Here is a 20247-nt window from a genome sequence, read left to right on the forward strand (position 1 = left end):
TTAGGGTTCAGAGGATTCGGCGCACATCGAGGCCTGTTATCTGAGTGATCACCCTAGCAGCGGTGTCAATTTATGAAGATGGTTGGGGGGGGGGGGGGGCGCTGGCAGATCTCCCCAACCTAACTACCCCTATTTTTTTCTCCTCCGATTTCGGCCACTTTATTTTGAGGTACAGAAAAATGAGAAATCAAAATAAAATAGCATTGATACTAAAATTCAAAGACATTAGGAGGGAAAACCTCCGCGTAGCTCAACTAAATAGATGCTCACTGAGTAATTACGAGCGAGCGAGCGCAGCGAGCGAAGTGAGTCTTTTCAATATAACGGAAAAATCTCAGTATGAGCGGCCCGGCCCGGCCCGGCCTGTAACGCTTTTGAGAGGCTTATATCTCAGCAATCACTGGACCGATTGGTCTGCGGTCTTTTTTGTTGGGTAGCCCCATCCCTTCTACCCCGTAATTGACTACTTTTGATACATCTCAGTGACCGTCGTGGCACGTGCCACGTGAAAAGTCAAGGGTGTTCAAGCTGTTTTGCAAAAGTAGTGATTTTGAGAGGCTCATATCTCAGCAGCCGCTTGGACGATTGGCTTGCGGTAATTTTTGTAGGGTAGCAGCATCCCTTCTACCAAAAATAGGATACTCTCGATGCATGTGGGTCACCCCCAGTGCACGTGCAAAATACAACAATAAGAGGTGTTCAATTTGTTCCCATTTTGATAACTCGGTAATTACTGGGGCGATTTCGCTGAAACTTGGCATACAAGTAGGCACCCACCAGACAATGCATTCCCATGTGTTGCGGTTAGGGTGCTACTGCACGTGCGCACGTGCAGGGGGCGCTTCCAGATCTCGAGAACGGCTGGGCCGATTGCGCTCAAATTTGGTACACGGTTGGGGACCAGTTAGTAGGGTGCCGTGCAAAAGTCAGTTTGGACCCCGTTTGCACGTGCGCACGTGCAGAATGCCGCTTCCAGATCTCAGGAACGGCTGGGCCGATTGAGTTCAAATTTGGCACACCGCTAGCGACCGGTTAGAAGGGTGCTTTGCAGAAGCCCGTTGGAAGTACCCTCTCGCCCTTCTGCACGTGCAGGGCTCACTATCTCGCTCGCTCGTTCTTCGCCCAAAAGGCGTTTTACTGGTATCTGTAACATCTGTATGTATACCGTAATCAGATATGAAACACGGTCATTCAGCTCTAGCTGTACCTAAACACCGAGTGGCACCTGCATTATATTCAAATGATATGTCTCCGCGCCAGCGCTAAGCGCTGGCGGCAGCACCTGTCAACAAAAATATCAGAACAAAGAAGAATAAAGAAAAAGAAAATATTGTCATTTTAGTCTTGGCAATGCCAAATAATGTACCTTCCCTGTTCATGTTCGCCGCACAACTCAAGATCCACCCAACAGTATAGCTGGTATCAGCAGCTGGCGTCTGGCAATGTCAAATGCAACTGAATATGTGAACACAGTGAAATATTTAATGAAAATCTTGAGTCAAATGTGCCCACCCTCTCTCCTTTCAGCATCTCTTCAAGCACCTTCCATCATCACCTTCCATCATTAGAGTAGGGTGGGGTAATTTGAACATGTGGGGCAATTTGAACATAGTGTGAATAACACAAGATTACGGAAAATCCATAAGTGGCATAACAATAAGACCCATGAGAGAAATTATCGTAACTAAAAGGGCTATCATATGAACGGGGTTTAAAGTTTCAGGGAATGAAGATGTTGACGCACAGTGTAAAAAATCAATTTCGCAAGGATAAACGCCTAACAACACGTCATTGCAACTTCATTGCAGCGCAAAATCTTGCATTGCTAGCGCCTAATACGCAACGGCTTTTGTTGTACAATGACCTAATCAGTGCCTTCAATCCAAGAAATTTGCTTTTGAACCCTGTTTTTAAAAATGGCAAAATAACTTTTAGCGTGGGGTAATTTGAACATAGTGTTAGAATTTCAATGAAGACAGGGATAGCTCCGAAAAAAACAACGCTCCCAGTTTTTTTTTGCCAGTACTTTCGACCCAAAGCAGTAGCAGACAAGTGATGCCAGTTTTAGAAAATTAACGTCTAATATCCGTCTAATGTCCGGCATTTTCGTTGATTTTCCGTCCAACAATGTTAAAGTCAACTATTTGTCCAAATATGTCCGAAAATTATGCAGCTATCAACACTCGAAACCGTCATTTATATTGCTTATCATGTAATTTTACCAGCCGAAAAGTTTTCATTATATTGAGAGCTTAACCCTCGCCGGCACAGGGGGGGGGGGTTGATGCAACCCCCCCCCCCCTAAGGTTTTTCGCGAATATCTCGCGTAAAAAGCGGCCGATCGCGACGAAACTTTCAGTACCCTCGCATTGATCAATTTTACACCTACCCTGAAAATTTCATGACCCTGACCCCAATGACCTTTGACCTGTGACCTTTTTTCTGTGACCATGTTTGGCCGAAATCGCGGTTCGGCGCATGTTGGCTCGCATTAGCCGCGCGTTTGCAAGCTTTTCGTGGTTTCAAACGTTCAAACATGTGATTTGATGTTGCTCCCATGCATTAGGGTGGGTGTCAAGGTCACCTGAAGGTCAGGTCAGGTCATTGACCTTTGGTGACCTCGGGTGACCTCGGTTCACTTTTTCGAGTTTTACATGTTTCTAGGCTAGTTTTTGGAGCTGAATTCGAATTTAGCAACCATTTGAACATTTACGAAGTAGTTTTGGTGCCTTCGTAACATGTTACGAAGCTGTCCGAGGCGGTTAACACGTATTACGAATACCCGTCACAACCCCTACCGGTTGACCTGACCTGACCTGACCCGACCTGGTCTAAATGCTTAAAGACATCATCTCTGATCAAAACTAATACGATATTCGTGATCAGCACCCCGGAAAACCACATAACAGCCACACTTTACGACTTTCTAACAGGTCCCGATTTTCCCGGTTTTCGGGTCATTGACCTGACCTGGAAGGTCACCCGATGACCTGGGACCTTAAAATTGGGTATCATCGGCTTCCTCTCGTGACGGGCAACACGCTCGTTTTTTCCGCGAAGCTCTAGCTCGATCAGGGGCCAAACGCGAGGGGGGGGGGTCGTACCAACCCCCCCCCCCTTGTGCCGTCGAAGGACTCAAAATGGCCTGTGCCGGCGAGGGTTAACAAGCTTTCCATTCGCCAATCAATGCTACGCACGATTAGGGATAAAAATGCTTAAGTGTGGCAGGCCATCGTCCAATGTTGTCTAGACTACTATACCTTTGTGCAATCAATTCCGAATTGGACATTATAAAGAATCGGAACTCCGAATGTCCAGGTTCCGATTGGCACCACTATAACAGATGAAGTAAAAAAAAAAAAACAGATGAAGTAGGGTTTAGTAGAGTTTTTATCGAACGGAGATGATAGACGTTCGTTCTGTTAATTGAAGAGAGGCGAATTCTGTCAACTGACCAATGTGCAGCGTGCAGATATCGATACTCTGCAACTGTAATTTTTGTTGTTGTGTTGATTTTTCAAATGAAGGTATGTTAAGAATTGCTCTGCCTATTCGTTTATGGGTCAAACAACATCGGTGCTGGCGAGACTATCGTTTTTATGGCAGGTAAAGGCAGTATGCTCAAATTACCCCACGGTGGGGCAATTTGAACACACCGTGACTCGGCGGAGAAGTGGCGCCTCTCACCGTCTGCACCGAGGGGCGGAGCTTGGCCGAGAAGGGGCGAGCTTGTTGATTTGGATGATCTACCATGCTTTTATATGCACTGGCAGATGTTGCTGCATAGGTACGGCTCTCGCGAGATTAAGCGGTAGGTTTTGCACTTTTACATTTCCGGCTATATCTCAGAAACTAATCGATCTACATTCTACAATGAAGCCATTTTACACGATCGTGGCCGGCTTGTGAACCAACAAGTCGATCACATCTTCAACACTAAAAGCTTAAGACAACGAAGATATAGCCTGAAGTACATTTAATTTTCTAGGTGCAAAACCTACCGCTAAAACCCTCGAGACCTGTATACATACGCCTTCATAGATACCAAGATTTGGAGTTGGGGGAGGGTTCACATCTCCAGAGCAGTTCAAAGCGGTTTTATGACCCGTTGAAACCAGCATTTAGCCGACACGCAGGTCCGGTAGTCCTAATGAAGCACTTTTAGGCAGGGAGGAGCGTAAAAGCGTCCCCACTGGATACCATTGTCCAATGTCCAGATCTAGTGACTATTGTCTACGTGAGGAAAAGGTGTTGTTATGATTCAAACATTAAAAAAGCCAAATTCATTTTATCTCATGTCTTATATTGTCTTTACTTGCAAATAACTACTCATATGCTAGATTCTACATGATTCTATTCAACGTTCCGAATCCACCTTCTCAAATTCTCCCCTTTTACTTGCTTCGACAAAAATACACAAATCACGAGAATGCAAATCCTCGCGCTTATTCCGGCAGGGAGCTGTCGTTCGCAACGACATCCTCCCCCTCCCAAGGGCTGACGACACGAGGAACGAGGTGGCAGCTCCCTCAGACAGTGTCCTCCTCCAGCACACAGATCCGTCGCACCGGGCGGTGCACTTCACCGCCGTGAACCCGCACGCGGGCAGAGCGCACACGACCGTCCGGACCTGGCATCACCTCCACTACGCGACCGAGTGGCCACCGACCGCGTGGCATGTTCTCCTCCACCAGTAGGACCAGGTCTCCACGGGCCAGATTTCTTGTCTCACGAGTCCACTTCTGGCGGCAGATCAGACTGGGTACATACTCTCTCAACCAGCGGGCCCAGAACTGATCCGCCAGCGCCTGTGTCTGACGCCAGAGCCGCCGGCTGGACGTGTCTCTGTCGCTGAAGACACCCGGTGGAAGACAGACGGTCCGGTATCCCAGCAGCAGGTGGTTGGGTGTGAGCGCCTCCAGGCCATCATCCTCAGAGGACACGTAGGTCAGCGGTCGGCTGTTCACCACGGCTTCAGCCTCCGTGATGACAGTGTGTAGGACTTCGTCAGTGATAATCAGCCTTCCGAGAACGGTGCGGAGTGCCCTCTTCACCGTTCCTATCATCCTCTCCCAGATGCCGCCCATGTCCGCTGCCCCCGGCGGATTGAAGCGCCAGATGATGTCAGCCTGAGACAGTTGGTCGCTGATGTCTTGTTGGTTCCACTCGTGGATCAGCCGGCGGAGCTCTCTCTCGCCAGCTCGCAGATTCGTGCCGTTGTCGCTGTAGATCACTTCAGGCTTGCCTCTCCTCGCGATGAACCTCCGAAGTGCCATGAGGAAGCTGTCCGTAGATAGAGACTCTGCTACTTCGAGATGGACGGCTCGGGTAGTTAGACATGTTATCAGCAGACAGTATCTCTTCTGCTGCATGCTGCGCCGACCCGACCTGGTGACCAGAGGCCCGAAGAAGTCAATCCCAACTGAGCTGAAACTGCGACGGGTGTCAAATCTCGAGTCCGGGAGATCGGCCATGAGCGGCTGGCATGGCTTGGCCCGTCGACGGCGACAGACTACGCAGGCGCGCACGACCTTCTTCACTGTTTGTCTTGCCCTCGGGATCCAGTATTGCTGACGGAGCTCGTTCAGGACGTGATCTGTCCCGGCGTGCATCAGCCGCTCGTGAGTGGCTGCGATCAGCAGTGACGTCACACCGGCTTCTCTTGGTAAGATGAGTGGATGGCACGCCGTCTCTGATAGCGGAGCACGGTCCAGGCGGCCTCCGACACGTAGCAGGCCATCTTGACCCAGCTGCGGAGACAGAGGCAGTAGGCTACTGCTGCTGTCTATGGGAGCTCCTCTTCTCAGCGCAGCCAACTCCCGACCAAATTCCTTGCGTTGCAGCAGGCGAATGATAGCGGCATCTGCTTCTCGGAGCTCAGGTGTCGACAGGGGGCCGGAGCCGCGCCTACTAGTCGTGCGTGCGGCCGCCAGATTCTTGCAGAATCGGAGCATCCAACCCACCGTGCGCCGGTACCGGTTCCAACTAGAGAAGCGGCTGGGGTCCGGTAACACTTCAGACGTTGTCTCGCTCCCATAACTCACGCTCAGAACCGTCTTCACCTCAGGATCTTCTTCTGCGACTGACCGTGGTAGAGGATCCTCCGGCCACATCTTCTCAGGCTGCCATAGGAAGTCGGGCCCATGGATCCAGCGGCAGTCTTCAGTCATCTCGGATGCCACCAGTCCACGAGTGCAGTCATCGGCTGGGTTTTCTTCTCCGGGTACGAATCGCCACTGGGACGGTTCGGAAACACTCCGGATCTCTGCGACACGATTCGCAATAAATGTGTGGAATCGCCGGCTGGTGTTGAAAATGTAGCCAAGCACGACTCGGCTATCGCTCCAGTAAATTGTCTCGTGGATGTCCAGTGTGAGCTCTTGTCTCACACAGCAGGCCAGCCGTACAGCCATGACAGCCGCCTGTGTCTCCAGTCTCACAATGGAGAGTTTCTTCAGGGGGGCGACCCGGCATCTGCTCATAACCAAGGAGCAATGCACCATTCCATCTGGGTACACTGTTCGAAGGAATGCTACCGCACCAAATGCCCTTTCCGAGGCATCACCGAACACGTGGAGCTGTGTCTGACGTGGCCTTTCTTCTAGTCTTCCGTACCATCTTGGCACCGTGACCGCTGAGACTCGTGACAGTTCGGTGAGCCATGCAGTCCATCGCCGATATTCATCTGCGTCGAGCTGCTCGTCCCAGTCACGCTGAACAGACCAGAGGTCTTGAAGGAGCAGCTTCGCCAGCAGCGTGAATGGAGAGAGCAGGCCAATGGGATCATAGATCGAAGCCACCACACGTAAAACTGAGCGTTTTGTCTCTGCATCTTCAGTAACTATTGGCGGCTGGCTTACAGACAGCTTGTCTCGCTCTGCGTCCCACATGACGCCCAGCACCTTCTCCGTCGGCAGCGGCCCTCGCAAGTCAGTCGCACTTGACACCCGGTCGTCCGTCGGGATCCCGGCCAGCACCTCTCTGCTGTTACTCAGCCACTTCCGGAGGCAGAATCCGCCTTTAGAGACCAGCGCTGATACTTCAGAAACCATTTCCTTCGCTGCCCAGATGTCCTTCCCTGACGTCGCCAGATCATCCATGTAGAAGTTGCCTCGGACGGTGGCCGCTGCGGCTAGGCCTGCCGCTGATTCAGAACACTTCTCCTCTGCTGTCTTGTTCAGCACATAGCTGGCTGAGGCTGGAGACGAGCGCGCACCAAAAATCACCCGATCCATCTGATAAATGTCTGGGGGTCGGTGCACCTCCAGACCTCGCCAGAGGAACCTCAGCGCCGGCTGGTCCTCTGCCCTCACTGCCACTTGTAGGAACATCTTCTCGATATCTGCATTCAAGGCCACTGGTTCCTGTCGGAATCTCATGAGTACCCCTGGGATGGTTAGCAGGTAGTCTGGCCCTGTGAGCAGGTTTTCGTTCAGAGAGGTGCCACCGTACTTAGCCGCGGCATCGAAGACGACTCTGATCTTCCCTGGTTTGTTCTGGCTCGTGACGGCATGGTGAGGGAGATGCCAGCATCGATCGTGAGACTGACGCCGCTCCTCTTCAGACAGTTTCCGCGCGTAGCCCTTTTCTATGTACTCCTGCATGACCTTCTGATAGGCGTCAGCCTTTTCTGGCGCTCTCTTCAGTCCTCTCTCTGTGTTCTCTAGCCGACGCAGTGCCATTCCATAGTTATCTGGCAAGATGATACCGTCAGAGCGCCACAGCAGCCCGGTCTCATAACGGTCACCTCTCCAACGGGTCGTTCCTTCCAGTATCCGTTCAGCCTCCAGATCATCGGCCGAACGGGGAGCCTTGAAGTCAAATCTAGTCCCGTATGCTTCAGTTGACCACCAGTCTTCCATCATCTCTGACAGCGAGTCCCGATCTGAACGCTCGGTCCGAATGTGGAGAACCTCTCGAGCACCGACCAGTAGCAGCTGCTGCACATTTCCCGTCAAACACCAGCCAAGGTGCGTTCTTATGGCCGTCGGCTGGCCTGGTGGGCCGACACGCACCTCCTTCTGCAGCATGGCCTCCAACACATTCGCACCGAGCAACAGCTCCACGGGCCGGCCATTTGTGTCCGGGATCGAGATCCCTGCCAGATGCTTCCAGTTGTGCTTTTCCCTCCAGTCGATCCTCTGCGGACGCAAGTTGAGTTTCTTGACGGAAAAAACTTCTGGCACCGTCAGGCGCTCTTCTCCGTCAGCCGCAGCAACTGGTGAAACCGTGAGTGTGGTCCGAACAGACATCCGTTTCTCGCCAGTTTCTTCCACATTGTTGAGACGCAGCTCTTCTGGCTCACCGGTAATCCCCAATCGCCGCAGCACGTCTTCTGTGCAGAGAGAGGTGTCGGCGCCGGAGTCCAAGAGAGCGCATGTGTCAACATACGCGCCATCATCTCCATGCACCCGTACCGGCACGACCTGAAGCAGTGTTGACACGCGGCTGCTCACAGGCGCTGAATTGGTAGCGAGCACCCTGCGCGGGTCTTCCACGCCCACTTCTTCCAGCTCGCTCACCGCCGATGCCGGTGAATGGAGCAGACTGTGATGCCGCCCGCGGCAGCCATCCTTCCCGCACAGCGACTTCTTGCGACATTGGTGAGCCCAGTGACCCTCGCCGAGGCATCTGAAACAGCGCTTGCTGGCACGAACCACCTGAAATCTCTCGTCCGCCGTCATGGCTCGAAACTGTTCACACTCGTCCAGTCGATGTGCCCCTCTCTGGCAGATTACGCACACTGCTGCAGGTGTGGCTGCGTCCTGAGTAGCCAGCGTAGTTCGCTGAAGCTCACCGCTGCTCACTGCCGGGGGGCGTCGAGTCGTCCGTGCTGATCCTCCCGTCTCCCTTCCTTGACTGGATCTCCGGTAGTAGCGCGCGGCGCCCAGCTCTGGGAGGGCGCGCCGACCCGCGAGCACTACTCCTCGCAACCACTCATCCAGATCTGACAGGGTCGACACGCTGTGACCAAGTTCCAGTTCTGCTTGTCCCCACTGCCACGCCAGATTCATTGGCAGTTTTGCTACCACTTGGCGCAGGTTGGTCGTGGCCGCGAGATCAGCGTCGAAGCGGTAGGTGGTCAGGGTGCAAACAGCCGCGTGAAGCGAACGGGAGAGCTGAGTGAGCCCCGCAAGGTCATTGGGTCTCACGGGAGGGGATTGCAGTACACTCCCCAGAGTCTGCTGCACTACCGCTGCTGGGTCTCCAAATTGTTGTTCCAGCTCTCGGAGCGCCTCTTCATAGAGTGCACCATCGCACAGCAGCCCCCTCACTGCCTCTCTTGCCTCTCCAGTGAGGCAAGACTGCAAGTGCGTTAGACGCTCCGTATCGGTCAGAGTACCGTTGTCGTGTACCAGTGCCTTAAAAAGACCACTCCATCTAGGCCAGTCTAGCGGAGAGCCGTCAAATTTCTCCAGAGATATCCTAGGGAGTGCTGCTGATGTTTCTCGGTGTTCGACCCGTCCGCCGGGAAGGGCCGTTATCCAGCTCCGGGTGCGATTCTGTGGGTCTTCGGAGACTCGTCGGAGCCTCGCAGCAGGCTCCCTGCGCGGCGAGTCACCGCCGGCAGGTTCCCGCTCCTCTACAGCTGGAGCCACAAGACCGCTCCCGGTGCCATTGCCGTCCCGGAAGTCCTCCACATCCTCTCTTGTCCCTTGAGAAATTGCATCGTCATCCTCCACGAGCTGCAACTCTATGGCATCCACCTCAGCTGCGTCAGCAGCTTGACGTGCATTTGCTCGTGCTTGCTCTAATGTTGCCTGGATTTGGGCTTCTTCCGCAGCGGCTGCTGCTGCCGCCGCTGCTGCCGCTGCTGCCGACGCGGCCTGTCGGGCCGCAGCAGCCCGCTCCACATCTTCCAGAGCCCGTTGGGCTTGAGCGGCCTTCACTTGTGAAACCTGTGCTCTTCTACGCACAGAACTCTGAGTCGATGTGCCCGACCCTGCTACACTTCTCGTTTTCAAACTGGTTTGTGATTTGGACGACATGTTACGTTACGTTAGTGATAATCAAGTTTACTTTACTGGCCTGATCCGGCCCGGAGGACCAAAATGTTATGATTCAAACATTAAAAAAGCCAAATTCATTTTATCTCATGTCTTATATTGTCTTTACTTGCAAATAACTACTCATATGCTAGATTCTACATGATTCTATTCAACGTTCCGAATCCACCTTCTCAAATTCTCCCCTTTTACTTGCTTCGACAAAAATACACAAATCACGAGAATGCAAATCCTCGCGCTTATTCCGGCAGGGAGCTGTCGTTCGCAACGACAGGTGTCTTCAGTTGGTATCAATATAATGCAATGCAATCATGTTCATTGATGTTAGCAATGAACTTATTGCCGCGGCTAGGAAATGATCAATTTTCGTCGGTGTGAATACCTTCTTTAGTCTAACCTGGTGAAAATGTGAACAGTTCTTTCCTATCAGCGCCAGGCAAGGAAAATTGTACGGGGATAATGAGAATTTCTCCATCACAGATCATCCGCATATCGAGGAAAAATCATCGCGTCCAGTGCGCTTTGCGAAACTTGTTTATTATGAGCATGATGGTTCCGCCTTCCATATCAGTAGGTAGGGCGTAGGCAGATAATGTACCTACCCAAAGCAGCAGGATGGCCATCATTCCTAAAATGCGAGCGAAGCGCCAAAAGTGCTATCCACGCATGGTAAGCACGGCGCCGACACGAAGGGGGCTACGACGAATGGCCCATTAACCCGCGCCCTGGTGGGGTCTGTTTATAACGCGACCTGGTGGGGGGGGGGGGGGGCTATTTTTTGCCCCCCCCCCCTCGTATCTCCGAAACTACTGGACGGATCCGCAAAATTCAAACGGCGTTCGATAGCCCTGTCAAATTTGTCGAGGGGAACCAAATTTTGTTGACCTCGGGGTCACCGATGACGTCACAGGTCAGGTCAAAGATAAAATGTTTCACCGTTCACGGGGCTTCTAGGGAAAGCGCTATAACACCGAGTAAAACGCATTTTGTCGAAAATCAGCGATAAGACGTCAGTTGTCTAGTACATATGTTGCTATTAGAGGTCACTGGTCATACCAGGTCAGGTCACAGGTCAGGTCACCAAAGGTCACCAAGGGTCACCACATGAACCCAACTTTACTAAGGTTGTGCGATGCATGTTTTATGGCCAGTTTTTCATTTCCAACCCAATGGTGTTGGTTATAAGACCATCAGGTACGGTTTAGGACACTTTCTGGTGGGGGTCAGGTCAAGGTCAGGTCAAAAAAGGTCAAATTTCAAAGTTGATATTTTTGCATAAAATGGGTATCGATTCGATGCAGATCGTCACGGGGAGTCTAATGGTGGTCTTTGTTTTGCACTACGAGGTCTAGAATCGCTAAAAATTGAGTTTGAAAATTTGACGTCATCAATTTTGAACAGTTTTTTCGCTATAACTTCGCCAAAAAAAGAGGTATCAATCTAAAATTTGGTATGTGGATGGAAGGCGGTAAGGACTATCACATATATTCCGGTTTTTGCGAAATTCAAAAAACTTTTTGGATTTTTTGACTATTATATCCCAAAAATCTATTTTTTGATTTTTGGGGGTCAAAATAAAAAAATTCAAAAATCCGAGATAGCAGTTTTGTAGCCCTGTCAATTCTACAGCTTTTATGTCCTAAACATTTTTCTGTATTTGCAAAGCTATAGGCCTGACAGCTCTTCCCGCGAAACCCTTTTTTGGGTCGAAAACGGCAGAACATGACGTCACTCTGACGTCATTTCCGGCCAACCTATCATAGCTTTTGGAAAAATTTTTGGACACAATGTGTAAAATTGATGTCCGGGAGGGTACTGAAAGTTTGGTGACGATCGGCGCAGCGGTTCTGGAGATATATCGAAAAGTCTGGAGGGGGGGCAAAAAATAGCCCCCCCCCACCAGGTCGCGGGTTAAACGGTCATCTCAATCAAAGACCAGACAATTCTGAATCAGGAGCGTTAATCAGATGGCTCGGCTGTCTGAGAATATCTCTAAGGGATCCTGCTCGGTCGGATCTTCATGGTCGTCGCCTTGTTACTGTAGTTTTTTCCTCTCCAATCATACCACGTGATAGTGCGCCAGTCTGATAGGTCTGGTCGATACAGACCATTCAGATTGCTGTCAGTACAGGCATTGTACCACCAAGCTCCTTGTCGATCATGAGCGCAGTCATGGTCGGGGTCGTTGTCGTTGTCCCGATCAAAAGTAGAGAACATCATTCCTTTATGCCATCCAAGACTATCCCCGGCGTCTCCGGCGTAGTCGGTAAAGGCGATTCGGTAGTTGTCGGCCTCGGACGCGATGGTGAAATCCTGGTAGGTGGCGTACGCCGTCTGCTCATCCCAATCTCTGAGGTCGACCCGCAGCTCGTATGTTCGGTCCGACTGGGAGGTCAGCTGCCAGAGCGGATGCAGTCCCCACCAGAACTCTTCGGCGAAACTTCCCAGACCCCACTTATAGGCCTGCCAGTCCAAATAGAAGTCCTGTCTGGGAAGGATATCTGCTCGCCGTTGGAAGACGGTCCATCCCTCGCCATCGTCCATGTCACAATAGGCCGGGGTCGGATTCTGGAGATCCACCATGATCGTGTAGACGCCGCTGGTCGTGCCCTGAGGCAGGTCACTGCAGTCGCGCATGATGGAGCTCAGTCCTGAAGTGCCGTAGGTGCCAGAGGTCGGACCAGAGGTAAGCACAGTAGCGAGATGAGCAGTGCACACTAGCAGTTGCAAGACGTACAACACCACTGGCAGACCCAGCGGCAGCTTCATGGCGATGCAGAAGGAAGACCTTAGCGTCTCTGAGACGACTGGAGCAGTCGTCAGCACTGAGGGTGTGGCCGTTGCTGCCCGTCTTATACCGCCACACAGGTGTTCGGCTCACATTCATTTCCGTCTTACGGTGTGAAAGGAGCAGCATGCTGGCACCTCTGCAAACAGAACTATCTACGGCGCGTCTAGGGGGAATCCTTGGCCGGGAACGGCAACACTTGCGAGACGTCCGTGGGTCCGTCTGTCCCCTGCTGTAAGGACGGTTGCAGGTAGACGTACTAAAGCTGCGTAGGGAAAATGTGATACCTAACAAAAAATGGCAAATGACCTAACATTCCACATAGGTAGGGTAAGGTGTCTAATTAGCGACCCCCTTAATTTGAACCGTCATTGCTCACGCTCTGTGGGTGCCACTGTGCTACCATGGCTTGATTTTCGGAGAGATCGTTCATTTTTCTATTAAAATATAGTCATTTTCTGCCCCAATATTCACTAACTTATTTGTAGTGAGCATTTTGGCAAACCATTGCAAAAAAAAAAAACGCTAATAGGGAACTCTTCCCGATTAGCGACCGGGGAGGGTCGCTAATAAGTCTATGGGTTTCCCCATATTAAAAATGGCAAAAAATACGACGCCTGAAAAGATGAAATATGATCTCAAAAAGGTAACCTATTCGCAAAGCACTCAATCACTCGAACAGGAACGTTTATCCAACACATTTACGTAAGTAAAAACTGATCACGTGATGCACCGAAGGCGAAAAGAAGGCGGAAACCCAAATTTTGCGGGCTATCTTGCATGATATTCGAGGTCCGCGCTGAATTCGGCACCCTTGCAGTCGGTGACGACATTTGGCATCCCCTGCCACACATTGCAAGCTTCAGCAACACCTCATTTTCATTTCTCTCTTTTCCCCTTTCTTTCCCTTCTTGAGCTATTTGCGACCGTGTCAGGCGCAAATAGGAAATATGAGTTGCGACACATTTTTAACCGCCATGCTGTGCACAGTTGAGCGACTCACGATGGGAAAACGGCAATCAATTAAAAAAAGAATACCTATCGATTCAGAATAAAAAAGGTGCATCATCCTAATGTGCATCGCTTTTCATCAGAGAGGACCCAAACACACACGTTTTGGATAAGAAACTCGTCATTTTTATTTAAACTCACCTCAAACGTCCCAACAGAAACATCGACAACCGGAAAATAATTTAACTTGATAACCAAAGTATGGCTGACCTTTTGACGATGTTTTTACCCCGTTTTCTCCTGCCAGTTTTTCTGTAGGGAGGTAGGTCGCAAATCGGAAAGGGTCGCTAATTAGGCACCTTACCCTATGCACCATTGCATTTGCTTGTAGCTGGTTGACAAATAACTGGTTTTTGTTTGGTTAGCTTCTGGGGTTTGGCTGCAAGCCATGCGAGTTCACTTTCATTTGTAATAACTAATACGTCGGCGTTGCTGTACGGTCAAGGCCCTATCGCACAAATGTCAGAGCGCACGGCGGTGCTGCCATCTGTGCCCGGGAAGTGAACTGGCTGTAAAGCGTCACCAATCCTAGGCCGACCACTACACACTTGCACAGCCCGGTATCCTCTTAGCCCTCGCAGGGCCAGGGGGGTTTGATCCAATCCCTCTCCCCAAGGTGTTTCGCAGACAAGGGCGCACACAAGGGGGGGGGCACACGGGCCCGTGCCCCCCCCCATTCGAGTTGGGGGGCCCAACTCGAAGGAAGGGGCCCATTTGAGGCGGCCGAAGGCCGCCTCAAATGGGCCTCTAACTAATCCTTAGACCACCGAAGACCGTGTACAAAGGGCCCTCAAATGGCCTTAAAGGGCCCTCAGATGGTCTCAAAAGGCCCTCAGATGGCCTCGAAGGGCCCTCACTTAGCGTCATAGGACCCTCATCTGGTGTCAAAGGGCCCTTAAATGGTGTCAAAGGGCCCTCAGATGGCCTTAAGGAGCCCTCAGATGACCTCAAAGGACTCTCAGATGGCCTTAAGGGCCCTCAGATAGCCTCAAAGGGCCCTCAGCTAACGTCAAACGGACGTCAGAAGGCCTTAAAGGGTGTCAAAGGTCCCTGAGCTGGCGTCAGAGGGCCATGCCCTTGCGTCGAACGGCTCTCCGAAGGCTCTAAAGAGTCCTTTGCTGGTGACAGAGGGCCCCCAGCTGGTGCCAGATGGCCCCCAGCTGGCGCCAAATGGCCATCAGAAGGTCTCAAACGGTCCTCAGCTGGCGTCAAGCGGCCCTCAAAAAGCCTCAAGGGGCCCTTAGAAAATCTCAAGGGGCCCTTAAAAGACCTCAAGGACCCTCAGAAGGTCTTAAAGAGCGTCAAAGGGCCTTGAGCTAGCGTCAGAGGGCCCCCCAGCTAATGCCAGAGGGCCCTGAGCTAGCGTCAAACTTAAAGTGCCCTTAGCTGGTGTCAGAGGGCCCCAGTTGGTGTCAGAGGGTCATCCATTGGCGTCTAATGGCCATCAGAAGGCCCAAAAACACGATCCTCAGCTGGCGTCCAACGGTCCTCAGCTGACGTCAAGAGGCCCTCAAAAGGCCTCAAAGGCCCCTCGACTGCTCAAAGGGCCCTTAGAAGGCCTCAATGGGAACTCAAGAGACGTTAAACGGCCCTCAAAAGGCTTTAAAGGGCCCCCTGCTGATGGCAAAGGGCTCGCACCTGAGTCAATAAGAGCCTTGTCAAAAATTCGGACCTGAGAAACCTTGCCGGCCCTTCTGCGGGACTCCTACACTTACCTGAGTGGCCCCCGTTTACTGAGGGGCCCTGGTTATTGATGGGGTTCCTCGTTACTTAACGCCTGGTTACCAGAGGGGCCCCATGGTTACCTGGTGGGCCCCTGATCAATTGAAAACCCCTGGTCATCTGAAACGCCCCTGATTACCTAAAGGGCCCCTAATCACTTGGATTCAGTGACATAGCAAGGGAGCGAGGGGGTACGTGCCCGTTCTCGGGTTTAGGGTTCCTTCAAAACCGAGGGGCCATGCGGCGCCAGTTGGTAGCAGAGGGTTCGCGCTGGCCGCACTTCAACTCGGAAGGACACCACAGGGCTTGTGGGGGCACGTTATTGGCTCCTATGTAGCCACAATTATCTTCATAAAGGCCCAATGCCGGTTTCTGAGAGACCTCGCCGGCCGCTCAGGGCCCTAGTAACGGCCAACGAGGGATTGGCTGCTATGGCTCCACATCCGTCTGTGATAGACACACGGTCCACACCAGTGTTTCTAAAGGCACCCACAACGGCAACTGCGAGGCCCCTCGCCCCACCTCCAAGGGACCCCCACCAGCGCACCTTAAGGGCCTACATCGGCGGCTCTGAGAGTCCCCACACCGACGCCTCTTAGGGCCACGTACCAGTGACTCTGAGGGCCTCTTACCAGCCTCCGAGTGTCCTTGCCAGCCTATGACGGGCCACTTTCCACTTGCAGGCCATTTTGCAGGGCCACACACATATATGCCAATGATGGCCCCACCAGTGTCTCTAAGCCCTAAGACCCCGCAACGGCGCCTGTGAGGACCCAACACCAGCGCATCTGACGGCCTTCCACTGGCACCTCTGAGCGCGCCACACACCGGTGACTCTGAGGAGCTCGCTCGCTTCGCTCGCTCGTAAAATACCATGTAAATTAGGCATTAGTGTACATTAGGCACACTCCTCGGGCATAAATGATACTTTTGCTTGCCGATTTTCCACATTTTCTCATGCAAAGACCGTTTTAAAGAGACCCGTCTGCCAGTGAGACTGGACCCACCGTGCCTTCCTCCTCCCATCGAAAGGTCCTGGATACATCCTTGCCTGAGCTGACCCCGGGCCACCGGGTGACTCGCGGGCCCGGAGTCCGCGAAAAAAAAACACATGCTAAAAAAACATGCTAGCGTAAAAATATATATGTTTTGAAAATTAAGCTGGTACCGAAATAATTGTTTTACCTACCATGCATTGACAAACCAATTGCTCAAGCTTAAACCAACCGAAATATAGCCCCGTGGGCCGTATTTTTTTTTTTGGGGGGGGGGGGGGGCCCTTCGGCATGGGGGCCCAGTTCGAAGGTCGTGCCCCCCCCCCCATTCAAAAATCCTGTGTGCGCGCCTGTTCGCAGATAGCACAAAAACGGTGGCACGTAACGCCGCCCCAAATTAAGTCTACCCTCTGAGTTCCTTTGGCTTTACGGAGCCCCTTGTACCTTTTTCCTACAATAGGTACTGATCTGATTTTTGCACAACTTTAACGGCATTTGATCGTGAAAGCCCCCCCCCCCAAAAAAAAAAAGTGAGCGAAACCTAATTTTGTTGACCTCATGGTCAATGATTAGGTCAAAGGTCAGGTCAAACTACAAATTATCAACAATTTGGCACCTGGGACTCTGACCACCGCTGAACAAGTCACCACCATCTCAGTTTTTGTCTTACATGCACCCATAAAAAAAGTGCGAGGGTAAATTGTGTGTACCTTCTGAACCTGTACTCGATATGTTTCAGGTCGAAACGAGGTCATCGTGAGAGTGGTTATCGCACAACCGTGTTTTATCAAAATCGAACATGACGTCACTTTGACGTCATTTCCAGCCGACCTATGGTGTGTATTAAATTTTTCTATCGACACAAGATGTCAATTTGGGGAACCCGATTGTTCTGAAAGTTTCATGTGGACATGTTTAGGCCGTTCAGTCCAGTTTTAAGGTGATAGTGGCCGTCTCATCCCACCTTATAGTCAGAAGTAAAGCGTGATTTTTATCTAAGACAGCTTGATGCTGGGTGCAGACAGAGTTAAGCACCATAAAATAACACTAGTAGCATAGCAATAACCGCAGTGGAAGGCGAATTAAGAGCTTCAAGGAGCCGCATATGAAGCTCCTACATAATATAGCACAAACGCTTAATGTTTTGGGGGAAATCGAAACTACAAATGATACACTATCGTCTTACCCCGCTTTTCCCCCTTTGTACCAGTATACCGAAGATCAAGATCCTTGGTATAGCATCCCGGATCCATTTTGTCAGATTCATGCTCGAGTCTGCTTAGCGGCGATATACATAGGCATAAAAAAGAGTGGCGTAATACCTTTTTATTTGTGTGTGCTGTGAACGATGCAATCTGAAATGAAAAAAAAAAATGGTTGGCAACAAACATTAGCAAACAAGCTTCGAAAGGATTATCTACACCCAGAGGAATATCTGTATCTAAAACTGTTCTATCGCGAACAATTTTAAAGCATACATGTTTATTTGTACAGCTAGGTACCTACAAAAAGCTAGAAACTACAGATTGTGATTGTAGATTGTGATTCGGCCCGTTTATCGAAATACTAAGCTGTGATATACCTAAACAGCATTACAGGCTGCCGAAATGTTTAACCGCTACCAGTGCAGTTAAGCCATACGAGCTTTATCAGACTACCTTAACCTGCCACCAACTTTTGAGAGGAGACCACTCCTCGTATCGGTGACCTCTCAGGCGGGGGGCGGGCACGCCGCCTTCTGCGCCTGCTGAAACTGTGACAGGATTAGTGCGGACGTGTAGACAATGTTAAACACAGCGAGTCCCAGCGGCCGGTGCAGTCGGAACAGGCCCAGGTCGCCGGCCGTGCTCAGGTCGTGCTCCAGCTCCGCCAGGTAGCGGCGCCTCTGCCGGTCGGCCAGGCCGGCCGGGCGCGTCTCCAGCCGCAGCAGGTGGCGCTGCGCGTCACCCAGCGGCTGCAGGAGCTGCTGGCCGGCCTCGGCGCTGGCTGCCAGCACAGCGGCGGCGGCCAGCGTCTGCAGAGTCAGCGCCGCCGTCAGCAGCAGCGGCTGGCCGCGGCCGCCGCTGATGGCGCCCGACATGCCCCAGGACACCAGACAGCTGGAGATGATGGCCGTGAGGAGGGCGGCCGTCATGGCGCAGGTGACGGCCGCGCCGCCGGCCGAGAGGAGCTGTCGGTGAGCGTCCACCAGCTGCTGGTGCTGCGCGCGCAGCTGCCGCAGCCGCTCGGCCAGCTGCGGCTGCTCGGGATGCAGCTGGCGCAGCTGCTCGTGCACGCAGCGCAGACCGGCGGCGCAGAGGAGGCTGATCAGCAGCAGCTGCCCGGATACCATGACGTAGCTGACGCTCATGACGAACCGTCCGGGCGTTAGCAGCAGGTACCAACCGCAGTGACGCAGACCCAGCACCGCCGGACAGCCCGTCCCGCGCCTCAGCAGGTCCAGGACCGCCTCGACAGCAGCCAGCAGAGACAGCAGCGCCAGCATGCTGACCGACAGACGACGGAAACGACGCAGCCGCGCCGCAAATGTCGCCGAATCCACGGACAGGACGTCAACGACCGACTGCAGCTGACTGAGAACGGCTCCCACCTTCTTCCCTGTGACACTGACGTTCAACAGAATGGCCGTGATGCGTAGGAGGGGTCCCGAACCATACACTTCGGTATGTGCTAAAGCCATAAACAGACCTCGCTCCTTCGTGTGCTCTCGCAGTGAGGAGTAGTAGGGCAGTATGTGGGCGATGACGTATAAGAGAAGAAAACTATTCAGAAGGACAGCATAAACCCGCCAGGACCTCCTAGCGGCGAATGAGCTGCCAGGCTCGGCGCTGATGTTGACGTGTCCCAGGAGACGCTGGAAGCCGACCAGCGGTGCGATGGTGCTGAGGAACGACTGGCCCAGCTTCTTGGACTGGCCTGACGGGAATGGCTGGACGGACATGACGACACAGAGCCGGTCAGAGGAGGAGAGTCTCGGCTTCTGGAACAGTTTTCCAGCTGAAAAGAGGCGTGCAGACTACACTGACACCAGCTCACCAGTAAGGAGGCTGCGTGAGCTGTCTTAACTGCTCGGCTGTCCCAGGTGCAGAGGTGCAGTCTGGACTCGGCGAGTTCGAGTCTCTTCAGTGGCCGGGTCGGGCTGCGCCTAATATATGTTATGTACTCTGGGGCGGCCTGACGAATGCTGGGTAACGAGCGTCCACTGCAACGTACCCGTGAAAGGCCCTCATCAAACGAGGATCGAGGTTACCGCACCCGTGAAAGGCCATCATCAACCAACCGATCGAGGGTACTTAGTACTTACGTAGGCAGACATTGTCGACAATAAGTGCGGCCAACGAGTTCTTTTAAGGCTTTTTGTCGTGGCAATGCTATAGTGTGCACCATCGCGAGGAGCGGAGTGAATGCAGCACGAAGTAGGCATTTCGTCCGTGACACTTTTCATCGTTAGGTAAGATCGATGCATTGAATATAGCAATATTAGTGGAGGTGTATGCTCCTAGTTTATATGCTATCATATCAAAGCGCGTAAACGATTATTAAACTCAAAAGCGGGCTTCGCCTCTGCTCTTGGTAGCAGGGTATCGCGGCTTCCTGCAAAATGAATAGTTATCAAACGTAATTATTTACCTGCCATGAAACGAATTCATCAATGCTTTCACCGATGCTTTGCATGTTGTATGTATGGCACCATACACCGACGTCTAATCCCGCTGATTCAATC

At 52.1% G+C, this 20247-nt stretch overlaps 2 protein-coding genes across 2 annotated transcripts; both read right to left on the reverse strand.

Moving 5' to 3' along the window:
• Positions 1–4529: 4529 nt before the first annotated feature.
• On the reverse strand, positions 4530–8684 carry LOC122391342. Its single transcript, XM_043385145.1, has one exon. It carries the CDS (start codon positions 8682–8684, stop codon positions 4530–4532), a length of 4155 nt encoding a protein of 1384 aa, XP_043241080.1.
• Positions 8685–11999: 3315 nt separating this feature from the next.
• On the reverse strand, positions 12000–12776 carry LOC122391350 (techylectin-5B-like). Its single transcript, XM_043385156.1, has one exon. The coding sequence runs from the start codon at positions 12774–12776 to the stop codon at positions 12000–12002; it is 777 nt and encodes a 258-aa protein (XP_043241091.1).
• Positions 12777–20247: the final 7471 nt, after the last annotated feature.

Source organism: Amphibalanus amphitrite, unplaced genomic scaffold, assembly GCF_019059575.1.
Source record: "Amphibalanus amphitrite isolate SeventyFive unplaced genomic scaffold, NRLGWU_Aamphi_draft 000022F_arrow, whole genome shotgun sequence".
In the NCBI taxonomy this organism is placed as follows: Eukaryota; Metazoa; Arthropoda; class Thecostraca; order Balanomorpha; family Balanidae; genus Amphibalanus; species Amphibalanus amphitrite.

What these genes read in the sequence shown, in the direction of transcription:
- LOC122391342 (XM_043385145.1), bottom strand. Translation starts at nt 8,684, where the DNA reads ATGACGGCGGACGAGAGATTTCAGGTGGTTCGTGCCAGCAAGCGCTGT.
- LOC122391350 (XM_043385156.1), bottom strand. Translation starts at nt 12,776, where the DNA reads ATGAAGCTGCCGCTGGGTCTGCCAGTGGTGTTGTACGTCTTGCAACTG.